The sequence below is a fragment of the Anopheles gambiae genome, chromosome 2 (assembly GCF_943734735.2).
Source record: "Anopheles gambiae chromosome 2, idAnoGambNW_F1_1, whole genome shotgun sequence".
Lineage (NCBI taxonomy): Eukaryota > Metazoa > Arthropoda > Insecta > Diptera > Culicidae > Anopheles > Anopheles gambiae.
This window is the reverse complement of record NC_064601.1, coordinates 114,446,155-114,467,771: the sequence shown is the minus strand read 5'-3', so window position 1 is coordinate 114,467,771 and position 21,617 is coordinate 114,446,155. Positions and strand designations below refer to the sequence as shown.

The following is a 21,617-nucleotide window of genomic DNA, read 5'->3' as shown; positions in this document are numbered from 1 at the left end:
TCAATTTGCGCTTTATTTTACTTTTATTCACAAAATAGTTGGATAAAGTTGCTGTCCGTAGTATTTTTTTTTGTTTAACCGTCCCGAAGACCTTACGAAGTTTGACTAATGTCGAACATAGTTTTTTTTTATCAACTATTCGCAGCGGTACTGCGCTATTGGTTTAAAACTAAGTATAGTTTCGACTTACACCACACTTACCAACAACATACTAACTCGCCTGACCCTGCTCCTCCTCTCTTCTTCTCGCCTTCTCGCATTCCTCTTATGCAAATGGCCTTTTTTGATTACTGATCGGTTACTTTCTTTTGTTCGTTCATTCGCAACGGGTAGGTAAATTTATGTCTAGTCTGTTTCGTTACTTTACGGACAGATTGGGAACATCCATTTGAAGGATATAACATTTAGCTTAATACATGCACACCACGTTGCCGCCGCTGTCACGTTTGCTTTAAAGGCTCCTTTTCTCTAATCAATTGGCTCGTTTAGGTTTGTGTATGTTTTTTTTTGTTGTTCCTTGTTTTGCTTAGTTTAGATAAATTCGAACGAATTGTGTGTTTCCACCGCGCGTGGATTGGAGTATCCGTTTTAGCTAAGAGAGTTTAAAAACCGAAATTTCATTATCGCTAGCCAGTCCTAATGCGGGTTTTGAGTGTTGTGACTCAGTGTGACTTTTGCTGTAACGACTTGCCAGTATCAGTATCAGTTCGGAAGCAAACTATTAAAATGTGTTATTTTCCCCCCCTCTATACATTTTCTCTTTCCTTTGCGCTTATCTACACCATCGCATTGATTGTGTGTGTGAGTGTCTGCCGCGCTTGTGCGACACTGATTTTTACTATTTTCTCTTCCTATTGCTTGCTCTTTGTTTTCTGTAAAGTTTGATACATCGTGCAAACTGTGTGAAAGCTAGAGCAGTTCGTTTTTCTTTTTTGTTTAGTTTGTGTACGTGTATATAGTAAAATGCCCAGTAGTGCCAAAACGAACGCATTATCCCGGAGCAGTGAAAGGTGGTGAGAAACAGGCAGAGAAAATAGACAAGTTTCTTAACAAGTCCGAATTAAAGTAAAAAATGCTAACTAAAATACAGTGAGACTACACACAGATGTTAAAAGAAAGGTAAAGAAGAAGACAAAAACAAAAATAACCATAACATAAAAGTATATCATACAAATTTACACGTTTACAACTGTCAACATACACCACCATATTTACCGCCAGAAAATATTTACAAAGCAAAAACAAGAAATTGAGCGCTCCCGGGAGCAGTTAAATTTTGGGATTAATTTTGAACCACAGAAAAAAAAACCAAACACAAAATTTGAAATCATATACAGGGAAAGGACCGACCGCGTCCGCCGTTCGTAGGGAAACGAAATCATCTCTCTGCAGTCAAAAGCTTATTATATATAGATGCGTTTTCTCCTACACCGAGAAAAGACTATAATAAATGCTAGAGAAAAGGAAACAAATGGAACAATTAAAATCGGAAGTATCGGTGACTTGCTGGGGGAAGAATGGGGGGATCAGTTCCACTCCAGTTCGTCACATTTGTCACACGCTGCGTCACATGCGATGGTGTGGACAAGCACAAACAAAAGGGAAAATCACTAACCAATAAAGGCATACTGCTGGTTTAGTCGTTACTTCTCATCACACTCAATTCCAGCATTTTAAAATCCAGCATTTCAATCGTTTCTCAAACGCTACATTTGCCAACTGAGGGAGTGTTCGTGTCTACCTATCTTATGGAAGGAATACTAGAAGTAATCAATATTCTCTACAGCTATATCGTACGGCATGGAACTATCAACGGAGTATAAAGGGAAATATACTGTCGTACGCTTCCCGTGTGGAACGTGCACATGGCTAACGAACACAGTAGTCGATCGAGGTGCTGGAGTGGGACACTGGATAAATGGACCGTTTTGTTTGGTTCCCTCCCATTCTTTTTTATTCTACAACGTAACGCCTTATCTACCCTACCAGCGGAACAGGAAGCAGCTGTATGCAGTGTTCTATTGCGAAATGCGATTAGGAAATAAATTATTATCTTTACACTTATTTGTCTCGAGTAACAACACCTTCCTATTGGCTCTAATCTTGTATCTCCCGTCCAATAATCGTTTCATTCAAGTCTGTATAGCATCAAGAACAGCAAATCACAATCATACCTCTACGATTAATGCTAACTATCGAACTAGAGAAGGGGGGACATTGTTACCTTGTTTGCCACTTGCTGCTACGCTTGCTAACGTTTCTAATCTCGATTCAACATGGTTCACTATTCATGACGGTCGCCACTTGCATGCTGCCCCAGAGTTAAGTGTAGCAAAACGAAATGCAATCAGTTACTATGGACCATGCGCTCGAAAATGAATGATGATAATGTCATGCTTGTTTTGATCAACGAAAAAACACTAACACAAAAACAAAAAAACGGAAAAGTAACACTCCATCACATCCTCGACCGAAAAGACCCACGAGTGGTAAACAATCAAAGTAAAATGAATGCTACCGCCTGTCTGCCTAAAGAGAGAGAGAGGGAAGGTAGTAATAAATAAAGCGTTCTATCTACCCCAGCTGATGATATCCGTTAAGTTTTAAGCAGTCGAGTCAATGTAGCAGCTCGGATCGGCCCCCACACTTGCCGCCTCGTTACCGAGCGTCGTTTCGTTGGCGTTCAGATCAATAATACCGTTGCCGTTTACGCCGGCCCCATTGCCGTTTGTACCGACCTGGCCACAGTTGAGCTGGTTGAGCTGAGCGGCCGTTACGAGCGGAAAACTGGACGCGGAAGCAAAGTTCGTCTCCTCAAGGTCGCGCTGCAGCTCCATCAGGGCCGGTGTTTGCTGTACGATCGCTTTGACGCTGTCCAGTGTCTACAAAGGAGCGGGATTGGTTTAGTAAATTGATTGCAGCATAAAGATCTACAAGAAAAAAAAAGAGCAAATTACCTCCAAAGCGCGATCGATCGCTTCGTACTGTCGTTTCGCTTCACTCAGCGCTTGGTGCCAGCTGGCCGTCATCACGAAATTGGACCCACTCGTGGCATTGCTTGCCATCGTCGCCAGCTGTTGCTCCTTTTCGAACAGCTTGGCCTTCAGTTTGGGAATCTAATGGACAAAACGAGTACGAAGAGTTAATACGCACTGAGAACTCAATTCGTTTAAGCTACACAATTACCTCAGTGCATGCCTGAACGATAAATTGGGACAGTTCCTGCTCCGGCACGACACCATCCTCGTTGCAGAGCTTAAATGCGTTCAAGATCTCCTCCCGATCGATCACAATCTTCTTGGCCTGCTTGCTATCACTGCACAGTGTGCTTAACTGACAAATGTCTTCGTTTAATTTCTACAATAAAAGACAGGTCATGTATTCTTGCATACATTAACGCATTTGTTTCTGCAAACTTACATCGATTTCTTGTCGGTGTTTTAGCAACTCCACCTTGTTGCTGCTCAGTTCGCTGCCCCGCACCTGCAGCTGATGGTAGGCGTCCTTCAGATCGTCCTGCAGCTTGTAGTTCAGCTCCTCGTACTCCTTCACACGGTCCTGAATCTCTTCGTTTGAGATCGCTAGTTTGTTTCTGTGACCATATAAACAAAATAAATTAGTCGATGCCTCCATACCATTACCCTTTCCAGCATACTTATGATTGATCAGCTCCTGTATGCAGTGATCATTATCCATCTGGACGATCCGCAACACCTTCAGCAGCTTCGTGATCAGATTGTCCACATCAATCACCTGATCCACCAGCGACTGCGCGTTGCAGTACTCACAAATCGACGGCATTTCGGCCATCGACGCCTCCGCGCAGCAGCTGTTCTCCTCGTCGTCCAGCGACGAAGAGTGGCTTGCAGTCGTGTGGTCCGGAGCGGTCGTCATAGCTGCCGCCGCCGACGTTACCACGGACGGTGTGTTGCGAGACGGTTGCTGGTGCTGCTGCTGCTGGTCGTTGTTGCTACCGACCGAATGGTGGAACCGTGACGACCGACCACTAGCGATCATGTTCGACTGCAGCTCGATCTGCTGCCGGTTAGCGATGGCTTGCGAAAGATTATCGAGCGATTCGTCGTGCGCCATCGTCATCGCGTTGCTGGTCGCTCCAACGCCACTCTCGAGCGACGATGGCATCTCGATCTGCGAGATGCGGGTCGACGACGAAACCATGTTGTGGGAATGCGAGTCCGGCATCGTCACGTCCTCCAGCACGTTGTCCATCATGAGGCACGGTTCCGTTTCCGAGTCGAGCATCTCCGTCGAGTCCGATTCTTGAATAAAAGAAAAAAGTTGGTGTTAAAATCATTTCATTCACACCGGTAAATACATGCATTTTAACTTACCGTGGCCATTTGTTTCACGACATTCCTTGTTTGCAGCATTTGCACCATTCGTGGCTGCTCCCGCTGACTTTGTGGCGGCCGTCTTACTGGTCGCGTTCTTGATAGCACTGATGACGGCCGCTATGAACGATTGGCCACGCTGCGGTGACAGTGGTACGGTAGCCTTTGCGCCTCCCTTCGCCGATGCCGAGTGGGATTCCGGGGACTGTTGCTGCTGGTACTGATGCTGCTGCGAATGGTGATGCTGTTTGCCCGAGTACGCATCGGAAGATTGCTCGTACTCCGGGCTGCCATCGCCACTGCTCGCACTATTCGTGTACGCCTCGTTGTGGTAGATTACGTCCTGCAAAAAAGGCAAAATATGGGGAAAGGTTGTTAATCGTTTTGAATGTGGTAGTATGCAGGCATTTCACTCGTCTCTCAAAATCAAACAACAAAAAAGGCATTTTTCATGCAGAAAGGTATGACATTCTTGTATCTAGATGAAAGTAACATGCTAATATACTAATTAGGATTGATTTAGTTGATATTAGTTAACTATCTAAACAAAAGAACACACAGTTTTAATAAATTTAAAAGACGTTTTGTTGGACACAGCAAGAGGAACAAGGAGAGCACAGAAAGAGGAACAAGGAAAGCTAGCATGAAGAGCTTTCAGCAAAGCAAGCTTTCACTTACAACGCTGACATATAGAGGGCGCTAGTGTATAGCTGTTGCAATTTAACGGGCGGATTTAATTTGCAATAAGAGTTTTGCTCATTTTATTATAATTTTGATTAATTATTGTTTGGAATTAGAATACAACTATGTTAAATACAACTATTTACATTTCAAATAATGGAGATTTCGTAGCAATGAACTCAAATTAGACATTCATTGTAGGTGTCATGGTGGGTTTGTCATGCTGCCAACAAATGAATTATCCGCTACAACGATACACCCCCTACAGCATGCGGCAACAGTTTTCCGATCGGGCCAAAAAACCTCTCACCCCTACGAGCAAACCCTCCCCCTTCCACCATCAAACGGGGCATAAAGCCTGGTTTATGAGAAAGCTAATTGATCCAACCACCCTTGGGGTTGCTTAATGATTTATATGAATTAAGCAAAGCAGCGAACGAACGACAAATCTTGGGGTCAAGGACTCACAGCAACATGTTTGGATATGGGGCTAGCCGGGCGTTGACCTCGCCCAGCAAATTGGCAACAAACTACGGGGCAAAACCTTTTCAAGAAGTACAAAACCACACACACGGACACACACAAACCGGGAAACATGCAGCACACACTGGCTCAACTTACCGTATGGCTCGCAATCGCTACAACGCGGTGATGTAGGTGATGTACCACCCAGCAATGAAACGCATTGCCATTTGCACATACACAAAAAAGAACGGCATGGACATTGCAAGTGCAGTTCCGGATGCAATCGGTGCATCACGGTAGGGGAAGTGAGGGGGATACAGTTAAGATAAACAAAGCACCACAACGCCACAGGGAAACCCCGTCCGATTTTATGTAAACACAATTAGTTCCACCAAAAACCATACATACACACACATATAAACACACACGGTATAAGAAGAGCGAGCGATATTGCGTATAATTGAAACGGGAACAATCAACACAACACGAGCGATCGTTTTTGGTCCGGTTATTAAGAACAGAATTACAAGAAAAAAAGAGAAGAGACAAAGAGAGAGAGAGAAAGAGAGTAGCATGATGAAGATGGAAAGATGTTAGTGATGTGTGAATGGTGTGAATCGTGTTACATGAGATGATAGATCATGGCAGCAGCGGTTAGTGTAATGTGTTTAAATTTGCATTAAACGAACAATAGATCTACAACCATCTAGAAGACACTACACGCAAGATACTATCAATTTAAACAATAACCATGTACAGGATGATCGAACACGACCGCAAGACTCACCTCGAGATCCTGCTCTGAGATGTTGTAGGAAGCGATCAACTGTTCGACCAAGTTGTCCAGTCGAGATCCGAGTCCTGACAATGCGACTGACGCTCCCGACACGGCAGCGCCCTGCTGCAGCAGAATGTCCTTCGAGCGGCTCTCCAGAGCATTGTACTTGGCCTGCATTCCCAGATATTCTTGTCTAAAAATGCAAACAACAAATCGTAATTAGTACACCGATCACTTGATTTTGTACAATCGTTCCATCGCTTACCTCCTCTGCTCGGCTATTCGGACTAGATGGCGACACTCTTCCTGCTGCCGCTCGATGTTGCCCTCCTTCATCAGCAGACTCTGCCGCAGCATGCTCACCTCCTGCTCCGCCTCCTTCAGCGCATCCATGCACGATTGCTTCTCCACCTGCAGGAAGTCCTGCATCTCGCTCGACTCCTCCTCCAGCTCAGTCTTCTGGCGCAGCAGCTCCTCCTGGTTCTTGAGCGACCGCTCCATATCCATCTGCAGCGCCCGGCAGATCGTCTGCAGCCGCACGATCTCTTCCTGCTTCTTCTCCAGCACATTGCCCGACAGCTGGAGCTGCGATTCCAGCATCAGCAAACTGTCGCACTCCTCGCCATCGCCACTGTCCGCCGGGATGGCTTGCATCGACTCGAGCATGCCCAGCACACGGTCGGTGTTGTTCTGGAGCTCGCGCTGCGCCGCTAGCTTCTCTTCCCGCTCGACCAGCAGCTTCTGCTCGAGCGACGTTACCAGCTGCGACTTCTCCGACAGCTTCGACATGAGCGACGTGTACTCGCCCGTCACCTTCTTCAGCTTTTCCTCTAACCGTTCCAGCTCCTTGTCGCGTATGTCGGACTGCGTTTGCTTGCTGACCATCTCGGCTGCATCGATGCGCACCGTGCGTGCGTTACCGCCGAATGCGTCCTCCACGTCCTTGCCGGTGATGGCCGTCTGGACGCTCGTCTCGTGGTAGATCTTCGTCTTGTGGATGAGCTTTTTCGTGGCCGCAGCGAGCCGTGGATGCGTCGAGGCTGATATTTTGTTCCCAGGGCTTGCCTGTTCTGCTGCTTTGCTGCTCGCGGGAAGCTTCTTGAACAGTGACACTGCCATGCGATTGGTGGACTGGTCGCGCGTCACCGAGTTTGAGCGCGAACCGGATCCAGCACCGCCGATGCCAGCCTTCAGATCCTCCGCCGAGCGTTCCTTGCGTCGCCGGGGCAGGGTGGCAAATTTATCCACTCCGCTGGGCAGACTCATGGGCGACCCGGTTGCTGCCCCACCCTTGCCACCGTCCAGCGATAGTGGTCCGATGCGTGTTTTGATGGACATGGTGCCGCCGTCCGGTGCGACGGAGCTTGCTCGCATGGAACGAGGTGTCGTATTGCCACCGCTGCAGCTCACGCCACCCTTCCCGCCGACCGACGGCCATCGCCCATCGTCCGTCGGCGTTCCCAGTGGCGTTCGACCACGGGTAATGGACGGAGTGCGCGACACGGTCACTCGCTGGCCGGACGGTGAGTCTTTAATGCCGGTCGGAAGCGAGTCCGGTTTCAGCGGGCGTCTCGGTGGTGGCATCGGTTTGGTGGGCGTTTGCAGAGCACGATTCAAGCTGGTAGACATGACGCTGGGAGACCCTGCAGCCCCCACCGCCGATGAGGCCGATTTGTCACGCGAACGAGCCCGCTCTCTGGCAGCTGCCGCCGCCGCCACATTAGCCGCCGACGCCGGTATCGTCTTCAGATTCAGCGACACCGACCGGCCGAGCGAAGAGCCGCGCGAACGGGAACTGCTCCGACCGCTGCTCGACACGCTCTCGGTCGATTTGCGCGGCGACCGGTTCGAGGGCGGTTCCTTCACCGCCACCTTCTTCTTGATCGTGCTGCCCGCCTTGCGCAGGGCCGAGCTGACGGGCCCACCCGTCACCGAGGAGCTTTCGCTGCCGCCCTCGCTCGCACAGTAGTCGGTGCTCAGCCGCCCGCACAGCACCACCGTATTGCCCGTCTTGTCGTAGATATCCGAGCTGTAGCTTATCATGCTCGAGTTGCACGACATGCTCATCCCGGTCGGCTCACCGTCCAAACCGCAGCAGCTGCTTGCGTAACCGGCACTGTTGTTGCTGAGCGCTCGCTGCAGCACGCCCGTGTCGGTAAGCGAACCGGATCCGGCCCCGAATTCTACCCCACTGTCGCTGCCATCGCCGGCTCCCTTGCCCGCGATGACGCCGCTCTCCTCCGCCTCGTCGGCGATCGTGAGAACTTTAAACTTTTCCTCACACCCGGCCGGTCCGTTCGGCCCGGTGGTGGTCGGCGGCTTGATGAGATCCTCAATCAGTTCGGTCACCTTCGCGTCGAGCTGCAGCTCGTTCGCGTCCAGCTGGTCCGTGCGTTCGATCAGCGACGAGCAGTTGCAGTCGGTCACGGTGAAGGAGCTTTCCATCGACGATTTGGTCGAGTCTACGTCCTGTCCGGCGAGTTTCTCCTGTTCCGTCTCATTCTCGCCGGTCTCAGTGTCGTCGCCGTTCGGTGCTTGGGTTTCATCGGTGGTGGTGCTGGTGGTGGTGGCCAGCGGTACCTCCGGTATGGTAGATTCTTGATTTACGTCCTCCATCGTGGGAAAGGCCAAAATGGGGAGGTTGGGGAGGAAGGTATGTAGTTACGACTGCGTCATGCAGCTGTGGGGTCGGTGGCGTTTGTATCGCTTCACCTACCACGCAGTATCATTTCAATCGTTCCGGCCGGAATTTTGCCCACTAGCAGTCACGACCAGCTGGGAAGCATTCTGTAAACAAGGAAAAGAGGGAAAAGCGATAACGAATTATTAAATTGGCAGGGCTTGTTTTGGGGGATTGCGTAGTAAAATAGAAGTACAAATATTAAAAGTGAATCTGCAAACACTTTCGGACACTTTTGGGGCATTTGTTTCCGTTCGTATCTCTTTCGGCGCCGTCTATCTTATCGCAAGACAGTCCAAAGCGTGTAAGCCGCTGATAAAAACTGGACACATTGCGATGAGAGTGCACTGATAATGCGCCCTTTTTTATGCTCTCTTTTTGTTGAAGAAAAGCAAGAGAGTATTGATCGATTTGTGGAGCAAGCGATTATTTAGATTAAAGCAAAGATATCTTTAATGTATGGGATTACAGTTTTGTTTTACGGCTTATAGATGTATTACGATGAGCTGATCTTCGTTTCGACTTTCCCTGCCCTACACTGACGTCTTCCAATAAGCCACAAGCACGCGCAAATGCACTGCCATTGCAACGTTTGCAGAAAAATCCATAAAGCACCTCCACACCAACCGAATCTCATTCCCATGCTTGGTTCCAGTTGGTCCGAACTTGCACTCGTGCAGTACACATTTCGTGAGAAAAAGGCACAGCGACGATGACGACCCCTGGGTGCACTCTCCGTTTTGGAGGGTAATGTGCAACATGATGCTCCATAATGCTCGAAAATGATTGCTTCGCTCACGATTTGCTCATCAATCGTCGTTGTCGTTGCTGCTTCTTCAACCATTCTGCGTTGTGAAGGGTTTTTGTTTGTGCAGTGAGTGTCTTACTTATTGCATACATTAGCGTTAACGAAGCAAAAAGAACACAGCCAAACGATATGGCGGCTATTAAAGATAATTTACTTTTCCATACTGAAGCGCACACAAACGCCAAATCTTTCCTTATTACAGCGTCTTTTAAAATCGATGTGCTAAATTATTGAATTATTCTGATTGGTTGTTCGCAACACTACAGGCTTTGCGCCTTCAACATTAAGATAAGCCCCGGATGTAGGGCGGATGCAGCCAAACAAACAAAACCCGAGAGGTTACTTTCTAAAATACACCAATAAAACACTAAACTCAAAGACTTCCTCCCATTTCCGATACAACACTCCGGCTGTATACAACCGTGCAAATAAATGAGAAAAATCTTTTCATTTACCGCACGCAACAATCATTTGAATAATCGTATGCGAATTGGCTGGATTGTGTGTGTGCACCAAGCTTTAGAGTTTGCTAAAACCGAGGAAATAAACTTCACACAACCGACCAGCACAGCAGGAAGCAATTCGTTTTCGAATTCTGCCATAACCTAAAGGCCTTCCGGTTGCCTTCAGTCAGGGTGGACAGAGTCGGACAGGTCGAACAGACGTACAGACAAGGGGGCCGTTTTACATACTGATATATCGAGCGGAAATCGCAAGTGAATGGCATTTGGATCACTTTTTGCGCACGGAAATGGAGGTATTGGAGATCATTTTTGGTAGAAAAATCATAAAAATACTGCTCTGCGAGAGAAAAACTGCAAACATTCCATGGAAAAAGTCCCCATTTACCGATTCGACAGACTGTTTGAACGACACCACCCTTGAAAGCAACCGAACGCCTTCGGTTCTGATGAGCCGGTGATTATGTTACAGCCCACGTTTCCTCGATGAAATAATTTCAATCTAAATCCTCATCCTCCCCTTGGATAGTCCAATACGTTTTACTTCAACTAACACGAACGAATGGCCGTCGATACAGCAACAATACGAAACACCCTCCTCTTAACTATCATTTTGGGGCGTTATTTTGGCAATATCCCTCGAGGGCGAATGAGCTTCGTGTTCGGTCGGTGTCGTGTTGAATATGAAAAATGTTATATTCTCCAACAGGCAAGGCAGGCAGTCGAACGCACGTGCACAACACGTTAGAATGAATGTTTCCAGAACCGCAACGCAACGTTGAGGGTGTCATTTGCCAAAGCATGAGAGGGGCAGACGACGTGCGTCACTAAATCCTGCTGCTGCTGGATAACTCAATTATTGAGACAAAAATCTACCCATCCCGAGCTGAACCACACTGGTAAAGTATCTCATTTCGACATCCGAAAGCAAACAAAAAAAGGGACAGCACGGAGAAGTAGCAGAATCGAATTTTCTTTGGACATCAAATATTTAGCACGAATAAGTTGGAAGTCTTCGAGGGGGTGGTACAGGTTATAGAATTTGTCCAAAAGAATCGAACAAAAATCAATGCTTTTGATAGAAATTGTGAGTTGCAATCAGAAGGTCACAGTGAGATCTCTGAATTAAATGTTACTTTACAATTTGATACCTTTTATTCCATTTCACAAGCATACAATGGCATTGGGCAACCGAGAAGCAATGAAAAACAGCACGTACAAGCCATTGTGTGCCACTTTATGGGAGTTAGAGCGTTAGCTTTGGAACACATTTTCACCCTCAAAACAACAAACATAAACCGTTCCGGTCAACAGCAGCGATAGTGCAAAAAACAGCATGACTCGCTTCCCCCAAAAACCGTGAACCGTGCAGCAAAAAAGCAAACCCGTTAAAGATTCGGACACACAGACATCACACGTCCGCCTCTCTCCCCCAGCCGCAAACATTAGCAAAAATGCATAAAAATGTTTATTTTCAAAGTTGCATTCAACGCTTCAGCCGCTGCTTCATCAACCGGTCAAAAGGTTGAGTTCGCGTACCGGTCACTTTCACTGCACATGAGGAGTCCGTCAAGCGCACCAGCGCACCAGACTACACAGCAACGCCCAAAACCGAAAACACGATCGATCGATCTCATTGCGCCGCTGCTGCTGAGCGGCTCTGCCGCCTCCTGGTGTGTTTCGAGATACGCCCTCCCTTTTTCGTTTCGCGTCCAACCATGTGCAATCGATTTCGACACGTGGAGACGACGAACTTCACCGTTGTTCGGCCGCTGCGTTACACACAAACACACACAATTCTGCGCTTTATTTTGCTAAACCCCTGTGTGCCCTGGTTCGTTCGGCTATTGCTACTTGCTCCCAGCGGAACCATAATGGACATACGGCAAGCTCCGCTTTTGTTGTACCGGCAAATGCACATTATTACGGTGCGTGTATCGATTCGAAAATCCAACCGTCACACTATCCTGCGAAGGAAGGAAGTGCCTTGGGGTGAAGGAGGATTTATATAATGAGGGAAATATGTACACACAAGGGAATGGACAGGGGTTGTATTATTCTGAACATGAAGGTAGAAGAAAGAAGGGAAGGATTTGTTTGTTCATCCGTAAAATCTTTCACATGGACCATTGGCAATATGGATTGAAGTACAGAGATAAGTCTTCACAAACAAATTGGTTCAATGTACAAACATCTGTGTTTGTCTTATTGGTTGTGTAGTATTATTGAAGCACCTTTATTCCGATTTAGATGTTAAGATGATTTAAAACGAGTCAGTCACGCTATTCCCAACAACGCCTGTTTATCATCCGAAAGTCAAATTACATCAATTAAGACACCATATTCGTGACCGTATTTTGCTACAACAGGTTCTTCCCGATGCAAAACGACAAAACAAATTACGTTCCACCAACGAACAACTTTGCCATAAAGTATCTCTTCGTTGTAATTATTGAACGTTGACGATACTATTTCATCCGTTGGCGCGTGTAGCGCCTATCGTTTTCCAGCTGACAAGGTAGTAAACAAACTTCCCGAGCAAGGAGGAGCAGCAGCGGTAGCCATATTTCACTGCATTAATTAAGAAAAGGTGGATGGAAATAAATATCCAACAGGAGGTTGGAGGTTGCAAAGCGAATGACAACCGGCTCCATTCCAGCAAAACGCATCCCATGGCATGAGAGCGAGGCATGAAAGGTGTGGTTGGTTTAGTTTATTGCATGACGACTCTTCTTCTCGTGTTCCCCACCAGCCTTCGTTTGCCGCCGCAAAAACAGAAACAAAACTTCACTGAAAGAAAATCTGATCGTTCCCTGATAGATGCGACTCGGTCCGTTCGTTCGTTGCGTGGAATGCTGGCTGGCGTATCAGGAAAAATTACTATAACTACCCGGCGACACGCGAACGCGATGAAATGGTGCAGATATTGGATACACCATCCAACCACACGCCACAAACAAACCTTATAGCCATTTGCGGAATCTGCATACTTTCACACGTGTCGGCGGGGAAGTGTGTCACCCCACTGAAGAATCGGTAATATGGCTCAATCACGAAATAAGATTTCCGCTGGTCGGAGAGACCGAGAGAGTTATCGATTTAAACTTTACAGCTGACACGACAACGACGACGACGACGACGACGGATTTTGCCGACTTGCGCGTATGAAGGGAATCGAATTTGCTGCACTTAATTCGGTACATTACGATGGTTTATTAAATCATTCAATCTAAGGTCGATACACCCGCCAAGGGAGCAATTTTAAATTACAACATTAATCTTCATGCTTTCATGGGGGACGACAATGTTTGCTACCTACACAGGCGGAACTGCGTGGAACGGAAGAGCGTTTCGCAGTGCTTCGGAAAGCTGCCATGCTTTCCAAATTACCCGCCCAACATCAAAACATCACTGCTGCTGCTGATGTCGGACCACATTAAAGGCAGCGATAATTATTTCATTTGCCTCAGACGCGCTTCGCTCTTCGGTATGTCCATACATGAACTCTTCTCGCGGGCTTGAATTAATTAGCCTTCGTTCGATCCGTAGATGATGCGTCGGTTATGGTAAAATATATGGTCCACCACGGTGCTGTGTCGAAACTTTGGCTCCATGTTTGGTGAACTACGACCGATCGACAGTCATCGTCCTTAATTGCTAACGCACGCAGGCCCTAATAACTTGCCCGCTCTTTTTTGCGGATAACCCTCTACTGACACTTACTGCTAGTGAAGAAGAAACGCATTCTTCAAAACTCCCCAGGAAAGGTAATAAGTGAACTCACGTTGGAACCATTTCTGACACCCACCACACAACACGGACAAGCAGGAGGAGGTAGCATTCGCATGAAGAGCACAATGCTACTAGCCCCAAACATGGTCAAAGGATAGATTAACTGCGATCGGCAACGGCAACACAACAGCCACATGGTAAATTAACTTCTGCTACAAAGTTCGGGTTCAAGGTACTTGCGAGTCTTGAAGAGAGTATCGGTAAGCAAAGACTTGAGAAGTAAATGGTAACGGATTAACAACACATTTTGGGTAGGCGGGTTTGGATGCCAAATACAACTGACATTGCGGGCATCGTGATCTTGAGAGGAAGGCAATTTCTGGAATGACTCACATTGGCTAGAGGAGAACAACTACAAACTCTGTTTTACATTAAAATACTTTCTGCAACACAAACAGTTTCTGTAAAGATGTTCCTCATTTATCTTTCATACAGCTCCATCTCATCCTCAAAAGTAAAGGGGCAGAGGAAAGTAGGAATACCGAGCAAAAGGAAAAGGGAAACAGCGCAATAAGCAATAACTTCCAACCGTAACATGACACCCTTTTCGGCAAATCGAAAGAAAAGGCCTCCAAACAATCGAACGATGTACACACGCACACACTGTTCGGCGGCCCCTTGTTGCTTCTTCTTCACATCTCTGTCCAAACACACCTCTCCCAGGGACGTCCAGACACCGGAGCTTTTTTGCCGGTAGAGAGATGACCTTCACAAGGCTGCCTGTCCAAACACACCAGCAATAAGCATTGCGGGTCCGAGTTTTCTGCTTCTCTTCTCGGGCTTTTCGCAGCCGCCAAGATGCTGTATCTTCGGTTGGCCCCATTTTATCGAACACACACACGTCTTGGCATGCCTTCCTTCCGACTGCCCTTATTTATGGTGTCGCCCAGTCGTTCTCTTTGTGCTTCTTTCTCGATCGACAACACGTAAAAGGAAAGCAACGAGAGCCCAGTGAGTAATAAACGGCGCTGAACTGCCTGCCGGCGGTGCTGACCGATTAAATTTGTCGGTGGCTGCTAATTATCTTCTGAGCTGAGCCACACCACCATTCGAACAGCAAAACTCACTTTATAGATCCGGTTTATCTGCGTGTTTTTACTTCCAAAAAAGTTGAGCGCAGCTGCGTGATGTTTAAACCGTCTATTAAGGCAACACGCGCGTATTGGGAGTCAGAATGAGCGCTTACGCGTACTGGCGTCACTGTAGCAGGAAGTCTAATGAAACACGCGACTCCCGGACGCACGAAGCTGCTCTTCCTGGGCACACAACAACAATAGAACAATCTATCCGCCTCGAAAGCGTTCTCAGACATCACACGCTGGCAATTTAGTTATCAAAAAGGCAATAAACCTACAATGATGATGCACCCGCCTTTTGAATAGAATAGAACATAAAAAACGTGATTCTGAGGTTCTGAGATCTCTGGTCCCTCGTTAGAAGTCGTTAGAATCACAAATCTCAGTCCCAAACAAGTACGATAACTCAAGTCTCTTCCCACCCAACGCTGCCTAACGATCTACTGGTCAACGGACGTACCAAGGGGCGACAACTTGCCTTCGTTTTCCCGATGCACTTCCAACTCAAAACATCGGAAGTGGTTAGCCGACGTCGTCGTCATCACCTCGCACTAGAAATGATTGGTGTTGCGAAACGAGTCCCACACACCACGGTAGGGAATAGACCGCCTTCCTATCAAATCCACGGCCTTACTTTGAAGTGCTTGACATGAAAGGGTTTTAAATTGGAGCCCGTTTTATTACGTCCGGTACATTCCATATCTCAGCGTCAAAGGCAAAAGGGAACTGTCATTTATCTCAATGCGTGCGTGTGTGTGATCCCGGCACCGGAAAGTATCAATCAAACAGTCCAAATGCCGAAAAATGGTAACACCTTCCACGCGAGCCATGATTCAACAATCAAATTAAAGCTAAAATTACTAAGCACCCAAGGACGCGTTGCTGTGCGGTTGGAATGTTGTGAGACACCTGCTGCCTGGCTGTTATGCGCGATAGTGTGCTTAGATAACAACGAAGGAAAAAAGCACTCTCGGATCGCATCCCCTCGGGGTGCAATTTTTGGCCCATTTCACAAGAGAAAGAAACACACAGCAGAAACAGAAGAGAAATAAACGCACGCATCAAAGTGTCTCTCGCTCTGTCTTCTCTGTGGTGCTCCAGCCATTGATTGATACCGTTTTTGGCCCACTTTGTGGAGACCGCGTTTTACACACACACACACACACACACACACACACACACCTGGCCACAAATGAGTTACTGATTAAATGCGTTTGCAACTCGGCTGCATCCCGTCTGCTGCTGCTGCAAGACATCAGCCGTAAGATGTTGCATAAAATTTGACAACACACAGCCCGTGAGTTACATCATGACGTTCGTCGGGTTGATGACGGTGGTGCGAGATCATTACCCGAAATCTCGAACCAATTCAAAAGCACAGACGCGAACAATGCGAACAAAAAAGAGATACAAAAACTCAGGGTGGTTTGTTTTCGGGTGCACCACTATTAGCTACGCCCAGCTATGGTGCCCGATCGTCATACGGGTTTTGTTGTAGTTCATCCCCCCCAGGGATGAAACGTCAATCAGAAGAAAATGCTCGTGTAATTTGTTGTGGTACGTTTGGAGATCGCTACCGGGGCAAATTAATGCATCAACGACCATCATCATCCCAGACTCCCGTTCACAAAAATCAAAGAGCTGTCACAAACCTGGGAACCATAAGCCCACCCCTCCCATTCGCGGGTGTGCGTACGGATCAGTAGCTGCGACGGTTGATCGTGACTAGCGATACATTTTCCCCACCGCTTCCCCAAACAAATGGTGGGAAAATTCTGACATCATCATGTACGCACGTGTCTGCCCCACCGGTGGAAACATAAACGAAGACGTACCGTCGCCCCTGCCCTGAGTCGCCGTGCGAGTGGCACACTGACACTAGTTTAGCATACAATGGTCGCATTAAAGCAGCTCATCAAGAAGTCAACCGCACAAGACCGCGCATCTCGCTGCCCGATCGCTGGGAGCCATTCGTTATGTTGTTCAGAGGTGAGAGAGGCAGAGAGAGAGATAGAGAGAGAGAGAGAAAGAGAGAGAGAAAGAGAGCGCGCGATGTAAAAGGTGGGCTGAGCTCACATCCGGACCAGGGCGACCGCAACTACCGGTGCATCTGTTTGATAACTATTTTAAAGTGTACGATACGATCTAGGGGCGGTGTGTGTGTAACGATGTTTGCGGTTGCGGTTTGCAGCCGAAAGACAGTTTGTCACTTTGAAATGTGACGACAGAAGCTGGATAAAGGGGGGACAGGAACGAGAAAATAGGGTTAATTTACATTATTCTTGATCCCTTTCGACGGACAAATTATCGATTAAACCGGTAAGCCGAGGCTTTACAGAAAGAATTGTTTTCGTTCGCTTCTTATAACATCATCAGATTTGTTTTGAATTTTTAATCTTTTCTTCCCACAACTCTCTTCTATTCTTAGCATAGCATCTGCTTCGTAAAAGCAATTTATCGCAACAATAGTTCACAATTTCACCTCCAACATAAGGCTATTTTTTCGTTCTTGATTTCCACTTTGCCAATGACACTCAACAAACTACTTCAAATCCTCCGAGGAGGCGTGCATCAAACATGTGAACGTAAATAACTTTCAGCTTCTCCAACCTCTCAACCACGACGCCCTTGAAGGATGGAATAATATTTATTCATGCCCCCGTTGTTTTTCAAAACAACTTCTATTTAATGAGCCGCCAAACACGTCTCCCACTCTTTTGACATCTTAACTCATTACGAGTGTGTCAACAGTGCTTCTTATGCTTGCATTGGATGCACTTTTACAGCCCTCTTCAGCGGTAACTTCATGCTGGTTCGGCGCTTCCACAAGTGTAACTGCGCAACGGAAATGGACAGAGAAAGGAAAAAAGGATGTTGCTTCGTTACAACGAACATTCATCATCATCGACGGCCCTGAACGAGATAAGATTCTTGCGCTGCTACACACGACCGCGATAATGCATTATAATGACCTGCTTTTTCGCTGTTCGCCTTCTACAAGACACGAGGCGTGTTGCAGAGCCTGAAGGAGACCCCAACTGTCTCTAGGGTGTACCAACACACATTATGCACTAGAACTGCTCAATGTCATGTCTTCTCGATAATGGTTCTCACTTGTTTCACGTTTCATCAGCAGGAAAGAGAGACATGCGCGAAGGTTGTCTATGCCAAATTGACGCCCTAGTTGCTCTCTCTCTTTCTCATCTCGCCTTACACTCTTCAAGGAAGAAATGTGGCCTCGGTGGATAACTTCGTGCAAAAAGGAATTAATGCCCGGAGGCGGGCCCCACTGGTATCATGTAACGTCCAGTAGTTCGCGTAATCATTAAACAAACGACAGGTGGTTAACGCACAGGGCTATGCATTTGGCACCGATTGCAGCTCTTGGGGTTTGTGCGAAATCAAACCAAGAGTGCAGGGATATTCGCCACAAGCGAATCACTTCCGAAGAAGGCTATAAAGCAGCCTGCCCAATTATAGGTCCGCGTGCTCGATAACTTCATTCAAGAGCTGCAAGAGCGCATGCCGCGCCAGTAGTTGTACCCAAAACGATCGCTTAATCGATGATCGTTGGTGCGCACCCGTGCGATCACCTGACGGAAGGTAACGTAAAGGTAGCGTAAGAGCGTTGTGTCCTTCACCTACCGTTACCATCACCACCCGTGGTCCGGTTCCGAATGGCGGAGAGTCGCATTCGTCTAGCAGGCCTACCCACTTGTACACGATTGAATCATTCCATAAATGGCATTAAGTTCACCTTCGCACCGGTGAACACCGGGTGACGGAATCGACACCCGACCACCGGCCATTGACGAAGTAGCCGCCTTCCATCCTTTTTTCTTTACGAGTACACGGACAACACATGGCGGAGCCGTTCTAAGGTGAGCAAGCACCACCGAGAGTAGTTCCATGAACTTGCCTCGACGGGCGACGGATTTTAAGGAACCGTATCGAGGACACGCCGCATACAAAAGGTGTTGTGTGTCCACCTACTTGCTCCCGGGAGGAAACATTCGACGAGCTATTCGGGAGAGCGTTTACACTTCCGGAAGAGCATGCGTACATTGCAACCTGTTCGACAATCGAACAGGAGAACCGTGTTAATTGGCACAATTGGACGACCTTAACATTTATCATATTTGCTAGAGAGCGTAGGATTTCATTCAATACAGATCGTAGATGGGCGAAATCGTAGATGGGCGAAAATAATGAATTCCTTTCAGTTTAAGATTTTCACTTTAAAATTATAATGTAAGCTACATTCAAAGTACTAGAAATCATTTGAAGATCATAATAATTCAATTTTGACAAGCAAATTGCATACTTTTAGGCGCTTTTTGCATGATATTGGTTGTATAGGCATGAACATGCGCTAATGGCATAGAAAGTGCTTCTTCAATATACTTCTTTAAAAGAATTATATCATAAATCATGGTGAATAAACCTTGAAATATTGAACAGAGTAAAGAGACAACTGAGAGAAGATATAGTACCCAAAGTATGTCAAATTGTAATCACAAGAACCTCGTGATCATCACGAGACAACCAAGATTTTCATACGGCCTGCATTCAAACGAGCACAAGAAATAAACATCCATCGCACGGCACCCCTCAGCTGCATGTGTAACTGCACCGACACACCGGATCTCTGCTCTGTTTTGGAGGACGGCAAAGCGAAATGAAACAGAGGGAAATCGAACAGCACACGACTCGAGCAAGATGGATTATGTTTGCCCCATTTATCTTCCCGTTGACACAATTTAACAACCAGCCGAACTCTCCAAGCCCCGAAAAAGCAATTCAGCCAATAGCATACAACAAATCACGTGCGGTCGAGTGTACGCCGCTGTCTTATTCCTTGGTTTGCCTTCTTTGCATTCTGGAGAAACAAATATTGTTTGATTCTAGCCCGTCGACGTGTGATTTACACGATACACGCGGGCAAAGCGTTGTTCCCGAACCTTCATCCGTGTGCCCTCAATCTCAACCTCGTTCCTTCCTCTGTTCGACTCCTTCCTATCCTCTACATCCAACCCAAATGGTGTCGTGTTGTCGTGTTGTACAGAAACTAAGTCACACTTTCTAAAAGTACGCTCGCGCCCAATCACGCACAAAATCCTGCCGAAGACCTACAAACGACTCGCGCGGTGCATCATCATCCCGGAGAGTGCAGCAGGAGGTGGTGGGTGCAGACAGATAGACCGGCTGCAACGACGTGTAGGAGGGCGTCCTGGCCTCGACGGCTTGTTTTCCAATCGAAAGCCAAATAAAAGTCGCTCGAGCTCCGTCCTTTCACGCAGAATGGAATTGATTTATTGACGCTTCGTGCCCGGCGTGTGAGGAGTCTCGTGTGGTTTTTGCGAGCGAAAGCTTCACGTGGGATGTGGTAAGATTAGTGGCAGCAGTAATAGGAAGTGCATGGTACTTAGATCCAGCTATCATGCCAGTGCCACCACCACCACCACTCGGCATGTGCCAAACGCTCTGTCGGATTGATAAGATAAAAATAAACACACTTCAGTACTCAAGTGCAGTTGAAAGTTTGCGCCAGTTTTGATCGCTTTCGCTTCTCTGTCGGTTACTCTTATTCGTTTCGTTCTAATGAAACAGTTTTGAAAGTCAATTTAATTTCACCTTTCATTCGAGATAATGATTTATGAGAATTCAACCATTATTTAAAGAGCAATGGTTATTAATTGTAAATAGACACTTACATTGTTTCACCCGGAAGATCAGCTTCAATTATTCCTCTATAGTTTTTCATGCACAATCAATGTTGATGGTGATTCTGAAAAGAAAATTAAAATATTTTGATTAAGTGATTGTTCAATAAAACATAAGCTTAATGATGTTCTCAAGAAGTTCAATGACAATTCAAAGTGAAGACTCATTAAAATCAGCACACAGAAACACACAAACCGCAACCAAAGTTCATTCGTCTTCGTCCCCATCATCCGGCTCCGTAAAAGCGAGAGTTCAAGACCGCAGCCCCGACAGGTCAGGGCCTTAAGTGAGGACAATTTGCAGCATAACGTTCATTAATAGCCTCCTTCATTCATTCAGCATTATCAATAACATGCATATAAAAATCGCCATCGCCATAAACTTATCATCGACACTGCGAGAGCGTTCGCCGTGCTTCGCTTTTTACGACCATCAACACAACAACAAGCAGATGGAAGAGGCTTCTCAACCGTTTCTCTCCTGCCAGCCAGTATATCTCCTCCAGATGATGTCCGGCTGTGGTTTCTGTGAGTGAGTGGTTTTTTTTTGGTGCCTCCTCGTTTGTGCTATCTCTTTATAACGCAGCTTTATGGATGATGCAGCATGCTCGCCGTATACTTTGGCTTCGTGCAATTTCCGCACAAACCGTTAGCACACATGGTTTGCACATGCAAAACCCTTTCGCTCGGCGCGCTTCCGTGTGATCCTTCAACCGCACGCAAAAGGGAAAAGATAGACAGAGAAAGAGAGAGAGAGCGAGAGAGAGGGAGAGACAGGCCAGACCAAAGCCACACAATTTG

At 46.9% G+C, this 21,617-nt stretch overlaps 1 protein-coding gene across 1 annotated transcript; it reads right to left on the bottom strand.

Moving 5' to 3' along the window:
- Window positions 1-4: 4 nt before the first annotated feature.
- LOC1269839 (uncharacterized) lies at window positions 5-20,891 on the bottom strand. Its single transcript, XM_308490.5, has 9 exons — window positions 20,808-20,891; window positions 6,542-9,063; window positions 6,286-6,469; window positions 4,353-4,695; window positions 3,656-4,280; window positions 3,421-3,592; window positions 3,187-3,357; window positions 2,958-3,116; window positions 5-2,882 (listed from the first exon to the last, which is right to left on the bottom strand). Exons 2-9 carry the CDS (start codon window positions 8,890-8,892, stop codon window positions 2,604-2,606), a joined length of 4,284 nt encoding a protein of 1,427 aa, XP_308490.5. The 5' UTR covers window positions 8,893-9,063; window positions 20,808-20,891; the 3' UTR covers window positions 5-2,603.
- Window positions 20,892-21,617: the final 726 nt, after the last annotated feature.

Coding starts and splice junctions, on each gene's coding strand:
- LOC1269839 (XM_308490.5), bottom strand. CDS start 8,892: ATGGAGGACGTAAATCAAGAATCTACCATACCGGAGGTACCGCTGGCC. Junction 4,281..4,352: donor TCGTGAAACAAATGGCCACG/GTAAGTTAAAAT, acceptor CTTTTATTCAAG/AATCGGACTCGACGGAGATG. Junction 3,117..3,186: donor TCGTTCAGGCATGCACTGAG/GTAATTGTGTAG, acceptor TTTGTCCATTAG/ATTCCCAAACTGAAGGCCAA.